The sequence below is a fragment of the Mustela putorius genome, unplaced genomic scaffold, assembly GCF_011764305.1.
Source record: "Mustela putorius furo isolate JIRA1106 unplaced genomic scaffold, ASM1176430v1.1 tig00003913_pilon_pilon_pilon, whole genome shotgun sequence".
Taxonomy (NCBI): domain Eukaryota; kingdom Metazoa; phylum Chordata; class Mammalia; order Carnivora; family Mustelidae; genus Mustela; species Mustela putorius.
In genome coordinates, this window is record NW_025422060.1 from 9982353 (window position 1) to 10002069 (window position 19717).

Below are 19717 nucleotides of genomic sequence, written 5' to 3' on the forward strand. Positions count from 1 at the left end.
TTAGTGTCTTTGGAGTGTTTATTTAATTACTAGCCTGCTGTCACAAGGAATATTTTAGTTTGGGTCCTGGGTATAATTATTCCATTCAAAATCATGAGCCAAATAAATAAAGCTTATATTTTAGACATTGCCACTCTTAAAAAAAATTTTGGGGGGGGTCACAAAATAGTATTTTCATCAGTTTGACTAAACTGACTGGGTAAAAAAACATCTTGAAAAAGAAGTAGGTTCTCACTTGTTTCGTAAAGACCTATACGGCTTTCTGTTATGAAGGTGCTTCAACTCAAGGATAAGACGTTGTTCATTTGACTACCAGTTGCAGTTACTATACATGTTTAGAGACAGAGCCAAGTAATTTTAATAATTAACTTGTGTTAGAGATAGAGAAATGATAATTTTACATATTTTATATGTGTCAAATTTCTTTAAAGAAGCCCTTTTAGGGGCACCTGGGTGGTTCAATCAGTTAAGTGTCTGCCTTCAGCTCAGGTTGTGATCCCAGAATCCTGGGATCGAACCCCATGTCAAGCTACCTCATTGGTGGGGAAGCCTGCTTCTCTCTCACTCTCCCTGCTGGTGCACTCTGACTCGTGCTCTCTCTCTATCGAAATAAATAAATAAAATCTTAGGGGGAAAAAAACCCTTTTAGTTTTTTTGTTTTTTTTTTTAGTGCTGGACCGATCATTTTATACCATTAAACTGTGATTGTGCTGCATTTATAAACCGAGAGAGATAGGAGACTTGACCTGGTCATAATAATCTCCATCACCTTCTTGTTTAATGCTCCTGCCAAAAGATGGTAGCTACTCTACTTCTTCAAAGGACAGTCTGTTATTATGGTCACAGAATTTAGCAATTCCAAGTATCAGAAATACTCATTTCTTTTTCTTGAGGAGACTCTTAATTGCAAAGAATTTAGATATTTTGAAGATATTTTGAAGGGTTTTAAAGCTAGTTACTAAAACCTGATATTAATATGAATTTATTATATTGTTATCCTAGTAAGCATTATCTAGATTTGAGTTTTTATAAATTCTAATGTATAGAATCTAATAATTAGAATTTATATATGAATGGCCTAGGAATTTTTAAGCTCCAAAGACTGTATTTTTGATTTAGATCCTTCAAACATGACGTGAGAGGGAATGCCCGAGCCATGATGAAGTTGATGAACAGTGCTGACATTGCAAAGCATTCTTTGTCAACCTTGGGAAGTGCCAATTGTTTCCTTGACTCACTGTATGAAGGTCAAGATTTTGACTGCAATGTGTCCAGGTAAAACTGAAATTCAAAAAACCTAAAAAATTCCAAAGACTTTTTTTTAGGTGTAATTTTCTCACTTAGGGCTTTTTGTTTGTTTGTTTGTTTGAGATTTATTAGCCATCATAAAGGGAGAGCTTTCTTGTCTTTATTCCAAGGTCGAGTTCTTGTTAGACTAAGTAACTGCTCCAAAACTACTGACCTCAATTGTGATTGCTTGCCCTGTTACCGACAGCTACGAAGAACAGTGTGTGAAAAAGGAATCCTAGATCTTTGAAAGAAAGGCTTGTTGTTGGTTAAGTTCATGTGAGCTGCACGTGTTTCAACGGTACTTAGTCAAACTAAATACAGAGAATCCAAAGGGAGGACATTGCCCTATCATTTTGCCTTGCATATTATTAACGCTAATAATAGCTACCAGTGGTTTGCTGTTTAAACCTCCCAACAACCTAACAGGTAACTTGGAAACGTAATAATAATTTTCAGAATTACAGTATTATTTTTAGGATTCTACTGACTATATTTGGTTAAATTTAGTCTTCATTTGGTCCTTATAGTTTAGCTTCCTTATTTCCAGGGCTTTCCTGAAGACTCTAGCTCTGTGTCCCCAATACAATATACACTAGCCACCTATGGCTATTTAAATTGTAATTAATTAGAAATAGATAACATAAAAGATTCAGTTCCTCAGCACTAGCCACAGTTCAAGTGCTCAATAGTCTCAGAAGCCTGGTGGCTCACAGAAAATTCTATTAGCACTGCTAGCTCTTTTAAGAGAGATTTCAAACTATGACCCAAAAGATTGAAAGGTGTTAAATTGAAATCTCTTTGTGGGCAGAGTGTTGTGTATTTTTTCTGTTTCTAGAATTCCTAATTTAATGGTGAGTATGTCCAAGTACTCAGTATATGCTTGCGTATTATTGCTTGGTTATCAGGAATGAAATATAATTTGTAATATTTCATTAAGGAAATTTTGTCTTTATCACAAAGAGTTCAACTATAAGGTATGTATAGATAGTACAAATAATTTTAAAAATCAGTCATCTGCATTTAAGTTTAGTGTGAAGTTAGGGAATACATTTTTCATAATCATAGATCTTAAAATTATGTGTTAGCATTTAGTTCTCAGAGTAAGAGAACTAAACATGTACAGCATAGTCTCAGATTATAAAGAAAAAATGATGAGAAATAATTTTTGAAACCGTTAATGTATAAAAATAGCGAAAGCTTCCAAATGGAGTTTGAATTTGAGTCTATGGCTTTGCTGGAAATATCATACACTGAGTATTTATTTTTAGGTTTTTTGAAAGCTTTTACAAGTAAGCCATGAGTAAGAATCTTCTGAATTTGACATTGAATGTCTTCATACATTTGTAGGTGAATAACTTAGGTGTCCTCTCCCCACCATGGTATTACACTGTTAGGTGTTTAATATCTTGTTCTGATCATAAACCTATCTTTAAGAGAACCATTATACTAGGTTTGGGCATTACTCTTAAGAAAAATTGTCTTAATTGTACTAAGCCTTTTCTCTATGTCTTTTTCTATGTGTGTCCAGAGCAAGATTTGAACTTCTCTGTTCTCCACTTTTTAATAAATGTATAGAAGCAATCAGAGGACTCTTAGAACAAACTGGATTTACAGCAGATGATATCAACAAGGTAATACTTCTATATATTTTATTTTAGGAGTAGTATCAGTCTTGGAATTCAGCCCCTTGAATTGAAATAATATTTTTATTAATTTAAATATTTTCTGAGATTGTGTTAAAGAATAAGGAAAATTGAATTTTTTAATACTGGCTCCAGTTTCCTAGCAAAAAAGAATAGTTTCATTCCAGTATATTTTTTGAGATGTGAACAAAAGCTGATGGATGCTTACATGTTTACTATGTGCAAAGCACTGTAAAATACTGTAAGTATTTTATATGAATTAACCCATTGAATACTCACCAACAACTCTATGAGGCAGGTGCTTTTATCTATCCCCATTTTATGAGTGTACACACGAAGGTACAGAAAAATGAGTAATTTCCTGGGAATCGTGTGGTTATTAGCAGTAGAGGCAGGATTTAACTCCCTGTAGGTCCCAAATCTGCTCTTAACGGGTACACCATTCTGCTTGTCTTTGTTCATGTAGCAAAGTATTTTGAGACTTTTCAAGAATATTCAAATTATTAATGTTTTCCTTTCCCCTCCCCAAGATTATTTCTACTCCTTTAAACTGTATATTTTTTTTCATTGCTACAATAATAATAAGTAGTCATGAAAGAAAATTCAGGAAAAACCAAAAGGCAAGCACTTTACAAAATACAAATCAGTATTTTGTAACATTTCTAACTGATCCAATCTGTACATATAATTTTGAATTGTATTTTTTATATAATATTATAACCAGTTCCTTTCCCCATATTACTGTATAATGTTCTTAAACACAATTTAAAATACATTCTTAGTGTCCTAGGAAAGGAAAGCCACCACAGATTATTTCATTCTGTTGTGTTCTATTGGGGACACTAAGTTGGGTTTCTCTCTCTACTAAACAGTGAAGCCCATCTTTGGACATCAGTTTTTACCATATTTGGGATGGATTCCCATTGTAGAATTATTGATTTGAAGAGTATAAATAGTATTAGACTATTTTTACCTTCAATTACTTTTTTTCTTTTTTTAAGATTTAATTTATTTATTTGACAGAGACAGTGAGAGAGGGAACACAAGAAGTGGGATGGAAGAGGGAGAACCAGGCTTCTGCTGAACAGGGAGCCCAATGTGGGGCTCAATCCCAGGACCCTCTGATCATGACCTGACTCAAAGACAGACGCTTAATGACTGAGCCACCCAGATGCCCCCTCTTCAATTCCTTTCTAAAAAGAGCCTTTTTAGAAAGCCTAATACTATATCAGCAATACCTAAAGATATGCATTTTACCTTGCCAACTCTGAGTCTTATCATTCAAAGATAAATTTTCCATTAAATTGTTAAAAATTGATATTTTTGAATTTTATTGGTAGAGGATTAGCTCTTAAATATTTATTTAATCTTGTATTTCCTTCTGTGTAACTAATTATTTCATATTCTTTGACTAATGATTTACATCTTAGTATTTAAAAATTTTTTTTTGTATAGATGTTTTACATAATCAGTATGTTAACTGTAATTTACAGCATTCTTCTAAGGCATGTAGTTTACTGTTTAGTTTTGGTCCTCTCAGGAAAGGGGAGGGTACTTGACATACAGAAATTTCCTTTATTTATTTAAATCTATTGGTCTGTCACTCTGATTTCTTCAGCTGCTTCTAAGTTTATAAATTCCATCTCTGTTCAGATGTATGACAGACATTTAATGCTGTTTTCTTTTAAATTATCTATGGTTTGAAAGTTTTTATATTTTAACTATTTTGGTGTACACGATACAGTGGAAATTGGGGAATTTTTGTTTTTGGGTGGTTTTCTTTGCAGGTTTGTTCAAAAAGTTTTGTTTTTTGTTTTTTGAGTTTTTTTGAACATGTATAATAGGCCAGGCTTTGTGCTCAGTGCTTGAGGACTGGGGGTGGATCATGGAGAATGAGATATGGTATAATGGTAGCGAGGCTGTGGTGGGAAGTGAATGGCTTTGGAGACAGACCCACCTGAACTGGAAGGCTCATGGCCAGTAGTTCCAGAGTAGACTTAATTCCAAATCACTTAATTTCCTGAGCCTTCCCTAACTCTTCTTATTAGGAGGGTGAAAATACTTACCTTGTAAGTGAGTATGGTAACTTATTCTACACGGTTCTTAGTTACAAGGATGAAGTGAAATGTCATGTGTGGCACAAGTAAGTTCTCTTCCTTCATTAACTGGTCATAGAGCCCTGACATTTAGATATCACAAGTGGTAAAATTCTCAGTTGCTTGAATTTAGGTCAAATATATTCTTAGGATTAAGAATGTTGTTAAAGATTCACTCCCCAGATATTTCTAAAGTGTAGACTTTTGAGAACTTAAAAACAGAGTCGTCTTTGTAGTTTGTTGACCTTCTTACAGTAACAAGCCCCAGATCTCAGTGGTTTTCTCCAGCAGACTATCTTTTCTCATTTTTCATGTGCGCTGCTGAAGGTGGCTGTAGGCCTGTTGGCTCTGGCTCTCTTCTCCCTGCTTCCCCTTTTAGGGCCCAGGCTAAAGGAGCAGCTCTCTGGGACATGCATTTCTTGTGGCAGAGGGGAAAGGAAGAGAGAGCTTGCAAGAACATGCGTGGCTTTAAAAAGCTTCTGCCTTGATACAATGTGCTTCAATGCACGTACACGCCATTGGCCAAAACTAGACACAGGGCCAGGCCTGACAGTGGGGCCGGGGAGTCTGCTGAATCTCAGAGAGGCACAATCGGGCCAGTGGCCATGGGTGGGGATGTGTAATCCTCTTGCAGGGAAGGAGGAGGGAATAACTGGACTTTTACTTGCCTTAAAACGTTTAATCCACGCAACAGCACCGTGAGGTATGCACCATGATTTCCATCTTCAGGTGAGGAAACGAAGAGGTTTCCAAAGAAGGGAAGCGCATTAGCGGGGGAGCTGGGGCTGGCGCTTGGGCAGTCTTGCCTCCGCAAGCCAGGCTCTCTCTTCATCATGGCTGTGCTCACTGCCTTTCTCACCTTAACATCTGGACTTGTTTTTTTCCAGAAAAATCCTCTGATCTCTTGCTCAAGACGGACACGTCTGGTTTCTGGCCTTCAGAGAGCAGGAGCGTCACCATTCCTATTCCTTAATATGCGCACTTGCCCTTATTCCCCCTGCTTTCAGCACCATGCCTGCTCTTGCCGGTGCTGTAGTGTCGTGCCCACATCCCATAACGGGTCCAGACCTCCAGCCCTGAGTGTGGGAGAAGGTGCTGGTAGCCCCCTGTCTGGGTGAGGGGAGGGCTTTGGGGAGTCCAGTCACTCCTTGTATCCTGTCAGTCACCCTGCTTTCATGTCTCTGCTTTAGCCTCTTGTCTGTGAGCCTTGGTGCTTCCAAGGCCTGGGCCACACTGGGATTCTGTACGTCAGACCGCCTTGCTTCCTCCTTGGTTATCTCCGACTTCATCTGCTTTAAGACAGTTACCTCTCTTTCCCAACTTCCAGAATTGTTGAAATCTCAAACTCAAGACCTCATTCCCATTTATTTTGCCCTAGTGCACTTATGTCTTAAATTTCTTTACTGTCATTTTAGTGGGCTTTTGGAAGAACACATAGATAAGTTGATGTGATTAATCCCTCCATTTTAACCAAGCTTCCAGGCTCTACAGCTGCAATTTTAATAGCTGCATGGTATTTGATTGTATTGACATACCATAATTAATAAAACCAATTCTTTATTTTAGTTGGAGAAATTATTTTGGTTTTATAAAAAGAAGTCTTTGAGGCTTTGTGAACATCCTTAACTTCCTTAGAATAAAATTTAGGAGTAAATCCCAAATTTTAAAACTTTTAATATTAATTATTAAGTAATTATTAATATTTATTGCCATATTGCTCACCAGAAAACAATTTACTTTCTGAATAGGTATTATTCAGGTAATCATTATTAGCAATTTAAAAAAATTCTCTTTATTCATACTTCTTTTTCAAGAGAGCTTTAGAATTATTTTTCAGCTTCCTATATAAAATCCTATTATAATTTTGTTAGTTTCATTAAGACTGTAGAATAATTTGGGATGGTGTAGGAACTTTACAGTATATTGTTTTCCTGACCAAGAAGTTGGTATCTCTCTGTTCAGATATTCTCTAGTGCTTTCAGTTACATGTTTTCTTAGTAGTTACATTAAATTATTGCTATATTTGCTATCAGATTTATGGCTATTGTGAATGAGATGTTATTTATACTTTTATTTTCCAGTTTGTTTCCACTGATCAATGGAATACTTACTGGATTTTGCTTATTTATCTAATATGTTGCCACTTTTTAAAAAGATTTTCTTTATTTATCTGACAGAGAGCATGAGCAGGGTGAGGGGCAGAGAGAGGAAGAAGCAGACTCCATGCCAACCAGGGAGCCTGATGCAGGGCTCAAACCCAACACCCTGGGACCCTGGGTTAAGGCAGACACTTGACCAACTGGGCCACCCAGGCACCCCTATATTTTTGCCATTTCATGAATTCTTGCTATTAATAAGTTTTCATGGAGTCTTCTGAATTTCCTAGAAATGCATTCAAATTAATTTACTCATCAATCCACAACTCATTACTGAGCACGCCCATTCTGTGTAAGTAGGTTCTAGGCACTTGGGATACAACACTAAATGTAACGAAGTCTTTGTCTTCATAGAACTTACATTCTAGTAGAAATATTCAGGTAATGTATAAAGGAACATGCAAAGAAAATAATGCCCAGTTAAGATAACTGTTATAAAGAACAATGAAGCAGGATAGGGCATAGCTACTGACAAAGGGTGATTTTTCAGATAAGAGACCCATAGAAGGAGATGGCTTTTGATGAGACCTGAATGAAGTGGCGGAACCAGCTGTGTGCCTATCTGCCAGTTTCCCAGACATAGGGAACAGCAATGTGCCAGAAGCTTGTTGTGTGAGGGGCAGCAGTGAGGGTAGTGGGTGGAACTGAGTGGACCAGGGAGAGAGTGGTAAGGGAGTTAGGGACTGAATCAGAACACAGCATGGATGCCTCTGGCTGCAGGGGCAGGAGGACAGTGTGGCCGGATGTGAGTCCACATTTTAGGAGAGAGTTCTGAGCTGGAGATCTACCTTCGCCAGTGCCTTTGTGCCGCTTAGAGCTGTGCCTGCGTGAAATAGAGCCACAACAGAGAAGAGACCTCCGGACAGGATCCAGGGCCTCTGGACATTCACACACCACAAGGGGATGTAGCATGGGATTTAGGACTAGCTAGTGAGGAGCCATGAAAACCAGGAGACCAGTAAAATTGTCCACATTAGAGAGGGAAAGATCACCTGCCCTGTGCCGCTAGAGGCCCAGCAGGTGAGGCCCGAGGACTGACCACTGAGCTTACCTGGTTGGTGTTAATGGAGTAATGGAGAGAAACACGCTACTGGAGTGAGTTAAATATAAATAGAAGGTAGGATTGTGGACACAACGAGTACAAAGAACTCTCTTGAGAAGTTTTGCTGTAAGAGCAGCGGGAAAATGGAGTGGTAATTAGGGCAGGCTGTGAGTTCTGGGAGATGGTTATATGTGAGTGGTGATACTTCTCTCTCAAATATGTATCCCTCCCTTTTTTATATATATTCGGTTGTGTTGGTCAGAACTTCGTTCTTTTTTTCTCTTTTTTAGAGGAATATTTTATTAGCCTTTTAACAAAAAATGTGATTACTGATAATTGGGAAGAAATAGTTCGGGCGCCTGGGTGGTTCAGTCAGCTAAGCATCTACCTTTGTCTCAGGTCATGATTCCAGGGTTCTAGGATCGAGTCCCACATTGCATTGAGCAGGGAGCACTCTGCCTGCTCCTCTCTGCTTGTGCTTGCTCTAACAAGTAAATGAATAGAATCTTGAGGAAAAAAAAAAAAAGAAAGAAAGAAATAGATTTTCTTTCTCATATTGAGCATTCTCTTTTTCCTAACATTTCCTGTATTAATACGAAATAGGTGGTGAGTCTTTACAAATGTATTTTCTGGACACCTCCAAGGCAGGCTTATGGTTTCCTTTATATTTGTCTTTAAGTTGTGTGATAAATTATTGATACTTTCCTAATGTGGAACAGTATTCCTGAGATAGATCTCACTTCGTTATGAAGAATTATTCTTTTAGTATATTAATTTTCTGTGATAATTTATTATTTTCACCTTATTTATGCTTAGCGGGAAAGAGTAAATGGTCTATTTCGGGGTTCTCTACCTTAACCCGAAAAAAGTAACCCGTTTTGATATCAGATACTTTAAAGGAGAATGGTTCTGCATTTTGGTTTCATTGGTCTAAGAAGTGCCTTAGAGGGACACCTGAGTGACTCAATTAAATATCTGCCTTTGGCTCAGGTCATGATCTCAGGGTCCTGGGATCGAGCCCCATGTCTGGCTCCCTGCCCATTGGGTGGTCTCCTCCCTCTTCCTCTCCCATTGCCTTCTCCCCTGCTCTTTTCTCTTTCTCTGTCTCAAATAAATAAATAAAATCTTTAAAAAGAATGATAGAAGTGCCTTAGCTACTGGCCTCCCAGCTCATTCTCTCTTCCTCACATGATGACTTGTCTGTGGCACCTCCTGAACCATTGTTTATCAGTAGGGCCTCAAGGCTTCTGTCTAGGGACAGGGTGAGGAGTGTGGGTGAGTCTCAAGCATTGTTCAGATAAGAAGCATATTATAAGGTAGAGGCACGGCTTGGTCCTTTTCTCATCTTTCTTGCTCCTACCTCTCTTCTTTTTGAGTCCAGCAGCATGACCTGCTCCTTCCTTAATGGTCTACCTTGTCCGAGGTTGTAATTTCATAAGCAGAGGCTACTTCTCTCTTTGTCTTTAAAAAAAAAACAAAAACAAAAACAAAAAAAAACCTCCTGAGACACACTCAAAGAAATAAGAACATTATTCCTTTTTTGTCTTAAATGCTTGAACTTAGATGACAAAAGTAGCACAATATATCTGATTCATTTATCCAGAATAATACCTTCTAAACCAAAACTTCCAGTACTTTAACTCTACTTTATTTCACGGTAATGTAATCATACACAGTGTTCCTCGGAAAGAGATTAATATTACCTTCCTTTCTTCATAGCTGGAGGCACCATGTGGGAGAGGTTACACGCTTTAGCAGTTAGTTGTAGGGGACAGCCGTGAATGTGAATGAAGTTGTCAGGTATAGGAAAACACAGCTGCCAGAAAATACCCATCTGAACTCAATATAAAAATGCAGATTCCTGATTTGGAGGTTACATTTTAAATTCCAGCTTGAAAAAAATAGCAAATTGAAAAATAGAAATATTGAGTAATTAATGTTTCTTTCACAGCTAATTTCTCCAGATTTGGAACCTGAAACCCCTTTTCTTCTGTTCCACCATGTCAGTGTCCGATCTTACATTTTGGGTTATGTTTGGTATAGAATTCAACCTTAAATCCTTTAGAGGGGCACCTGGGTGGCTCAGTCAGTTAAGCATCTGCCTTCAGCTCAGGTCATGATCCCAGGGTTCTGGGATCAAGCCCCGAGTTGGTCTCCTGACTCAGAAGGTCTGCTTCTCCCTCTGCCCCTCCCCTACTCATGCTTGCTCTCTCTCTCAAATAAATAAATAAAATCTTTAAAAAAAAATTTTTTAAGACCCTTTAACTAGAAGTAATATTTTGGGGGGTTTTTTTTTTTTTTTTTTTTTTTTCATTTTCATCATGAAAAGTATCCACTCACAAAATTTCTGTAGGGGTGCCTGGATGGCTTGGTCGGTTAAGCATCTGACTTTGGCTCAGGACATGATTTCAGTGTCCTGGGATTAAGCCCATGCTCAGCAGGGATCTACTTGTCCCTCCCTTTCCCTGTCCCCCTGCCGCTCCCCTAAATTGTGCACATGTGCATTCTGTGTGTGTGTGTGTGTGTGTGTGTGTCAAATAAATAAGATCTTTAAAAAAATATGTTTCTTTAACCAAGGACGGAACCTTTTATGGTGGTTTTTAAATATATATTCAGTATAACTCCTCCTAAGATATATGTAGAATTCTAAAGTGAGCGTTTAACCATATAATATGGGAATGTGATTTTAGGTATGATTTACATATCTGTAAATTAAGTTCAGCATAAGAAAGTGTGCCAGATCCCCTTGTCAAGTAGAGACTTAATCCACTGAGCCACCTAGGCGCCCCATATATACCACATCTTCTTTATCCATTCATCTGTTGATGGACATCTAGGTTCTTTCCATAGTTTTGACTATTGTGGACATTGCTGCTATAACATTTCGTGGGCATGTGCCCCTTCAGATCACTACATTTGTATCTTTAGGGTAAATTTTTGATTTAAAGAAAAATTTTTTTTTGTTTTAGGCTAATTCTTTATTTTATTTATTTAAAAAAAATGTTTAATTTCTTTAATTTTTTAAATTAACATATAAATATAGTATTTGCCCCAGGGCTACAGGTCTATGAATCGTCAGGCTTACACACTTCACAGCACTCACCATAGCACATACCCTTCCCAGGGTCCATAACTCAGCCACACTATCCCTACCCCCCACGCCCCAGCAACCCTCAGTTTATTTCATGAGATTAAGAGTCTTTTATGGTTTGTCTCCCTCCCAATCCCAATTTGTTTCATTTTTTCCTTCCCTAGCCCCCATGATTCCCCACCCTGTCTCTCAAGTTCCTCGTATCAGAGAGCTCATATGATAATTGTCTTTCTCTGATTGACTTCTTTTGCTCAGCACAATACCCTCTAGTTTCATCCATGTCACTGCAAATGGCAAGATTTTGTTTCTTTTGATGGCTGCATAGTATTCTGGTGTGTGTGTGTGTGTGTGTGTGTGTGTGCATATATATATGCATTTGTGCATATAGTTTCCTTTTCCTTTGCTACGCTTGACAGGCTTTTTTGTTTGTTTTTTATTTTTTGGCTCTAACTCCTGCCACTACTACCCCCAAAAAACTTCAGATTTTTTTTAAGTCTTTTTTTTTTCTTTTCTAATTGATTTATTTCTGATTTTCTCCTTATTTCTTCCAGTCTTTCCAGGACACTTTTGTTATTTTTCTAAATCCTTATATTAAATGCCAATTTATTTTTTCACTTTTTTCTATAGTAAAAAAATTAGCTACAGTTTCATTTCTTAATAGTTTTGGTTTTATTCAGTAAGCTTTGATAGATTTTATTATTTTCTGTATTTCTAGAATAATCTGTAATATATTTTTCCTTTTTTGTTGTTTAGATTCATGTTTTTAATACTCAGGTAGTTAAGATGGTTTGATTTTTTTAACAGCAGTTTTATGAAATTACTGTGAAAGTTATATTTGAAAATCCTTTAGTATGTTATTTATGTTTAGCATGTTATTTAGTAAGTTATTTATGTTCAATATATGTATATCCTATTAAATTTTATTCATTCATTTATTTATTTATTTTTAAAGATTTTATTTATTTATTTGACAGACAGAGATGACAAGTAGGCAGAGAGGCAGGCAGAGAGAGAGGAGGAAGCAGGCTCCTTGGTGAGCAGAGAGCCCGATGTGGGGCTCGATCCCAGGACCCTGAGACGTGACCTGAGCCGAAGGCAGAGGCTTTAACCCACTGAGCCACCCAGGCGCCCCTATTCTATTAAATTTTAAATCACAAAAGAAATCTTATAGTACAGACTAGATCTTTAAAGAATTTATTTAAATTAAAACTTGGTGGTTACTGTCAGCATTAATGGTAATACATTGTTATTTTTTTCACTTTTTTAAATGAAAATTCCAAAAGCCAAGACTTTTTAGTTTTTTGTTTTGTTGGGTTTTTTTTTTGTTTTTTGGGTTTTTTTGCATAGCATCACTTAATTGCTTCTTGATAAAGCTTTGTGATGTTGACTGTGAGAAATTTGAGGGGCGTATTCTACATTCTTATCCTCATGGTATTTACATGGGATCATAAAATTTTAAAATCTTTTTATTTTATTTATTTATTTGAGAGACAGTGAGAAAAAGCATGAGTGAGGAGAAGGTCAGAGGGAGAAGCAGACTCCCCATGGAGCTGGGCGCCTGATGCGGGATTTGATCCCGGGACTCCGGGATCATGACCTGAGCCGAAGGCAGTCGTCCAACCAGCTGAGCCACCCAGGCGTCCCGGGATCATAAAATTTTAGAGAAGGTTTTTATTTTTACTTACCTCCAAAACAGACCATTTAGGGAGGTCTTAGGGAACTTTGCCAGGGCAAACCTGCTTTTCCTTTTTTCTTTTTCACTCAGCTGATGTTCCTCATGCCCTCACCTGAAGATCAGTACGGTATTACTCCTCATTTCACACCTAATGTTAGAGAGGCCTGGTTTTCATCAGTTGGTCATTTTCTCTAACACATTGAGCTTTGAGAATATCCATAAAAAGACTGTGAAATAAGAAGTGAATATTGGGGGCACCTGGGTGGCTCAGTGGGTTAAAGCCTCTGCCTTCAGCTCAGGTCACGATCTCAGGGTCCTGGGATCGAGCCCCACATCGGACTCTCTGCTCAGCGGGGAGCCTGCTTCCTCCTCTCTCTCTGCCTGTGATCTCTGTCTGTCAAATAAGTAAATAAAATCTTTAAAAAAAAAAAAAAAAAGAAGTGATTATTGATGGTTTCCCTTCTTGGGCTACCTATTTATTCAATATCCTGTGTACCTATGGAGATGTAAGTGCTAAATGTATAAATGAAGAAATTCAGGTCTTTATAAAGGAGCAGTTTTATTCCACTTTATTGAATTATAATTGACAAATAAAATTGTAAAGTATTTATAGTTACAGGTAGGATTAGATACACATATACATTGTGATAGGGTTCCCACCATGGAGTTAATTAACACATCTGTTACCCTGTATTTTTACCTTTTTGGGTCAGAGGTGAAAACACTTAAGCTTGCTTTCTTAGCAAATCTCAATTGCACAGTACAATATTATCAACTATAATCACCATGTTATATAATAGATCCTCAGATCTTATTCACGTACAACTGAAACTTTTTACCGTTTTATCAACCTCTCCCTATTTCCCTCACCACGTAGCTCCAGCCACTTTTCTACCTTCTGTTTCTATGAGTTTGACATTTTTTCTTTTTTTAGATTCCACATATAAGTGACACTATGCCATATTTGTCTTTCTCTGTCTAGCTTATTTCACCTTGCATAATGCCTTCGAGATTCATGCATATTGTGGCAAATGACAGGATTTCTTTCTTTTTTAAGACTGAATAATATTGCATTGTGTCTATATGCATATGCCACATCTTCATCCATTCATCCATCAACAGACACTTAGGATATTTTCATATGTTGGGTATTGTGAATAATGCTATAATGAACATGAGCATACACATACCTCTTTGAGATAGTGACTTCATTTCTTTTGAATATATACTCAGAAATGGGATTGCTGGATCATATGGCAATTCTATTTTTAATGTCTTGACGAATTTCCGTACTGTTTTCCATAGTGGCTCTATTATTTCACATTCCCAGCAGTGTACAAGGGTTCCCTTTCGTCTATATTTTTGCCAATATGTGTTCTCTTTTGTGTTTTTGATGAGAGCCACCCTAACAAGGGTGAGGTGACATCTCATTGTGGTTTTGATTTGCATTTGCCTTATGATGAGTGATGTTGAGCATCTTTGCATGTGTCTGTTAGCCACCTGTATATCTTCTTCAGAAAAATGTCTATTTAAGTCCTTTACCCACTTTTTAATTAGGTTGTTCGGTTTTTTTGCTTTTGAGTTTATGACTTCCTTGTATATTTTGCATATTAACCCCTTTTCAGATATGTGGTTTGAAAATATTTTTTCCCCTTTTCCAGGTTGCCTTTCCACGTTGGTGATGGTTTCCTTTGTTGTTCAGTAACTTTTTAGTTTACTGTTATTTATCTTTGGTTTTATTGTTTTTGCTTTGGGCGTCAAATGCAAAAAAATTCACTACTAAGACTAATAATGTCAAGGAGCTTTACCCCCTGTTTTGTTCTAGGAGTTTTATAGTTTTGGGTCTTAATTCAAGTCTTCAGTTTGAGTTAATTTGTGTATATGGTATAACATAAGGATACAGTTTTATTCTTTTGCCTGTGGATATCCACTTTCGCCCACACCACTTACTAAGGAGATTGTCCTTATATGATCTCAGGGTCATGTTGTATATTCTTGGTTCCTTCATTGAAAGTTAATTGACCATTTAAGCATGGGCTTTTTTCTGGGCTCTCCGTTCTGTTGATCTTTGTGTCTGCTTCTGTGCCAGTACCATTCTGTTCTGATTACTATAGCTTTGTAATACGTTTTGAAATCGGTAAGCATGATGCTCCAACTTTGTTCTTTCTAATGATTGCTTGGCTGTTTGGGTCTTTTGTGGTTCAATATAGATTTTAGGATTGTCTTTCCTGTTTCTGTGAGAAATGCTATTGGAATTTTGATAGGATTGCATTGAATCTCTAGATCACTTTGGGTAGTATGGGCATTTCAACAAAATTAATTTTTCCATTCCAAGAACATGGAATATCTTTCAACTTACTCATGTCTTCTTCAATTTCTTTCATCAATATCTTTATAGCTTTTAGTGTATAAATCATTCACCTCCTTGGTTAAATTTATTCCTAAGTCTTTTATTCTTTTTTTGCTGTTGTGAATAGGATTGTCTTCTTAATTTCTCTTTCCAATAATTTGTTGTTAGGGTACAAAAAATAATTTTTGATTAGCATAAACTTACTCTAACCATTTTGCTAATTTTCGGTTTTATAGTTCATGTGCTCCTTTATTCCTTCTTCCTTTGTGATTTGTTGATTTTTTTGCATAGTAATGTGCTTTGATATCTTTCTTTTTATCTTTTGTTGTATCTATTATTGGTTTTTGCTTTTTGGTTACCATGAAGCTTATATAAAACATCTTATAATAGCCTATTTGAAACCGATACAGCTTAACTTTGAACACATACCAAAGCTCTACATTTTTACACTCCTCTTTTTCACATTTTGTTTTTGATGTCACAATTTATGTCTTTTGTTTTGTGTATCCATTAATTAATTATTGTAGTTATATCATTTTTAATGTTTTTTTTCTTTTAGCCTTTATGTTAGAGTGCTCACCCCCACTATTACAATATTAGAGTATTCTGAATTCAACTACAGTTGACCTGTGAACAACACAGGTTGAATTGCACAGATCTGCTCATAAATGGATTTTTTCTTCAATAAATACAGTAAAGTACTTTAAATGGATTTTCTTTTCTTTATGGTTTTCTTGACATTTTATTCTCTAGCTTACTTTATTGTAAGAATACAGTATATATTACATATAACATATAAAATATGTGTTTATTGACTGTGTTATTGATAAGGCTTCTGGTCAACAGTAGGCTATTAATAGTTAAGTTTTGGGGTAGTCAGACATTATACATGGATTTTCAACTATGCAGGGAATAAGTGTCCTTGACCTTTGAATTATTCAAGGGTCAACTGTATATATTTACCTTTACCAGTGAGTTTTACAGTTTCATATGTTTTCAAGTTACTAATTAGCATCCTTGAAGAACTCCATTGAACATTGCTCAGTCTGGTAAACTCCATCAGCTTTCATTGGTGTGTAAAACACATCTCTCCATCAGTTCTGCAGGATAGCTTTGAGTAGAGTATTCTTGGCTGACAGGTTTTTTCTTTCAGCAGTTAGGATAGCTCACATCTAGTTTGTAAGATTTCTGTTGGAATATCTGCTTATCATCTTACGAGAGGGTCACTTGTATGTAACAAGTTGCTTTTCTCTTGCAGTCTTTGAGATTCTGTCTTTAACTTTTGATGCTTTTTTTTTTTTTTTTTAAGAGGGGAGCAGGTGGGTGGGCATAGGGAAAGGGAGAGAATTTTTTTTTAAAGATTTTATTTATTTATTTGACAGACAAGAGATCACACGTAGGCAGAGAAGCAGGCAGAGAGAGAGAAAAGGAAGCAGGCTCCCCGCTGAGCAGAGAGCCCGATGCGGGGCTTGATCCCAGGACCCTGGGATCATGACCTGAGCCGAAGGCAGAGGCTTTAACCCACTGAGCCACCCACTGAGCCACCCAGGTGCCCCGAGAGAGAGCATCTTAAGTAGGCTCCATGCCCAGCCGTGAGGCTGATGCCGGGCTCAGTCTCATGATCCTGAGATCATGACCTGAGCTGAAATCGAGAAGGATGCTTAACCAACTGATCCACCCACGTGACCCATTAACACTGTAATTACAATGTTTCTCAGTGTAGGTCTCTTTATACATCTTACTTGGTAATTTTGGGGCTTACTGGATCTGGATATCTGTTTGTTTCCCCAGGTTAGGTAATTTTTAACCATTATTTCTTTTAATATGCATTCTGCCCCTTTTTTTCTCTTCTCTTTCTGGGACTTCTATAGTATGTGCATTAGTATACTTACTACTGTCCCATAAGTTCCTTAAGCCATCTTAATTCTTTTTCATTCTTTTTTCTTTTTACACCTATCTTTAGATGAATTCCTCTGTCCTGTCCTGAGTTTATGAACCTTTCTTTTCCTTCATGAAATGTGCTGTTTAACCTCTCTACTGAATTTTTCAGTTCAGTTATTATATTCTTCAGTTCTGTGATTTGGGTTTTTTTTTTTTTTAATATTTTCTATATCTCTGTTGAGATTCTCTTTATTCACACATTACTCTGCTGACTCCAGCAAGCAGCCTTATTGTTATAAACTGTACTGGGAAAATCACTTACCTTTGCCTCATTAAGATCAGTTTTTGAGAAGTTATTTTGTTTGGAATATATATGTTGACTCTCCATGTTGGTTTCTGTGCATTACATATAACTACCACATCTTCCAGTCTTGACACACTGGTCTGACATAAGAAATTAACTTTATCAATCACCCCAGCCCCAAGCTTCTGGTTGCCTCTCAAATCTGTATGCCTAAGCTGCCATCTTTGTTCTTAGTGGCTCTCAGTAGCTGAGAGTATGCCAAGACCATCAGTGTCCCAAAGAGGAGGATTGAAGAAACAAGCTGATTGGAAGCCAGACTCTCAGGCAGCAGCTGGGAAAGTATGCAGTCAAATCTCCTCCAGGGATAAACTGGGAGATGGGCATTTTTGCCTGGCTCCCTCTCTGCTGAGCCCAGGCATATAGGTATATAGCCACTGGGCAGGGGGTGCTCCTTAACCATTTAAAAACTGCCTCATTGTGATAGTCCTGTGGAACTCATGAATGCCAGTACTTTTAACTATCAGAGCTAGGTGATTTGGAGCCCCAGTCCCTCAGGCGGCAGCTGTAAAAGCTGGGGCACTTGTGTGGATAAGCTAGTAAAGGAGTAGTTTTATATGAAATTCTTCAGAGACAAGATATTTAACTAGATGGACCAAGAGCTTAAAATGTAGTTTTGTAAAACATCTTTTTCCTCAGAAAATTGAGTGTTCTTCCATGGTGAAGATAAAAATCTGTGGCATAGTTTTCACATAGTGAGATTGCTTATATTTGTCATAAAAATGCCATAGGATGTATGTAAACATTTCTTTTAGAAGTGTTGGAATAGTATAAAGTATTAATATATTTCCTATTCAGATGCCTGTTTATGGTTAAGCTGCATATGCCCAGTATTAATCATAAGCCACATTGTTCGTGTATTGTATTTTCTACCGTGTGGTAAGATCTCTTCATTTTAAATTTTGTTTTTATGAGTAAAGAATATGTTAAATACTTAAAATGTGTTAAATATATATATTTTATATATATGGTAAGTACAACATAAAATAATGTTACAATAGGGCTTCTTGTATTTTATCATTACATGGGTAAAGATGGCCGAACTTTTAATACTTGATTTTGAGAAACAGCCATTGTTCTAAAAGTAAAAAACTGAAAATTATTTTTATTTTCTAGGTTGTTCTTTGTGGAGGGTCTTCTCGAATGCCAAGGCTACAACAACTGATTAAAGATCTCTTCCCAACGGTTGAGCTTCTGAATTCTATCCCTCCTGATGAGGTCATCCCTATTGGTGCAGCTATTGAAGCAGGGATTCTTATTGGGAAAGAAAATCTTTTAGTGGAAGACTCACTTAAGATAGAGTGTTCAGCCAAAGATATTTTAGTTAAGGTAGGTTTAGCTTTTCTTTACTTTTCCATAAAAGTAGCATAAACTTATTGTCATAAGTTTTTTTTTTTAAGATTTTTTTTTTTTTTATTTGACAGAGAGAGATCACAAGTAGGCAGAGAGGCAGGCAGAGAGAGAGAGGAGGAAGCAGGCTCCCTGCTGAGCAGAGAGCCCGATGTGGGGCTCGATCCCAGGACCCTGAGATCATGACCTGAGCCGAAGGCAGCGGCTTAACCCACTGAGCCACCCAGGCGCCCTTGTCATAAGTTTTTATACATACCATGGTTTTACAATGAAAATTTGTATATTGGTAAAAATTTTAAATTGAGATTTATAATTTTGCGTTTAATGAGTCTCTTGTTTTCTTTCAGTTAATATTTATCTAACATATTAATTTCTTATAATTTTAATCATAAGGGCACCTGGGTGGCTCAGTTGTTAGGCATATGCTTAGGTCATGATCGCAGGATCAGGCTCCCTGCTCAGTGGGAAGCCTCATTTTCCCTCTCCCTCTCCCCTTGATTGTGTTCCCTCTCTCACTATGTCTCTCTCTCTGTCAAAGAAATGAATAAAATCTTTTTAAAAAAAATTTTTTTAATCATAAGCTTCAAATACAGATAGAGAGATACGTTTCAATTTATTTTTAAATGAAGTAAGTTGGGATCAAGGATCACATTTGCTTCCTTTGCCTATCTGTAGTTTCTAGATGATCAACAAGGATTAAGTATTATATTTATAATAGGAGTGACTTTATAATTGTAATGATAAATATCAGAGGATATGCATATTATTTTTCTGCTTATTAG

General features: G+C 36.9%; 1 protein-coding gene across 2 annotated transcripts in view; it reads left to right on the forward strand.

The window, feature by feature from the left end:
* Positions 1 to 19717, forward strand: part of HSPA14 (heat shock protein family A (Hsp70) member 14) — a 39409-nt gene that overhangs the window by 14370 nt on the left and 5322 nt on the right. For both annotated transcript variants that reach the window (XR_006603356.1, XM_045069179.1), the window contains exons 9-11: positions 1120 to 1275; positions 2819 to 2921; positions 18702 to 18914. Coding sequence is in view for 1 of the 2 variants with exons in the window: in XM_045069179.1 (XP_044925114.1) it covers positions 1120 to 1275; positions 2819 to 2921; positions 18702 to 18914 (472 nt within the window). In the remaining variant the exon portion in view is untranslated. The remainder of the gene's footprint in view (positions 1 to 1119; positions 1276 to 2818; positions 2922 to 18701; positions 18915 to 19717) is intronic.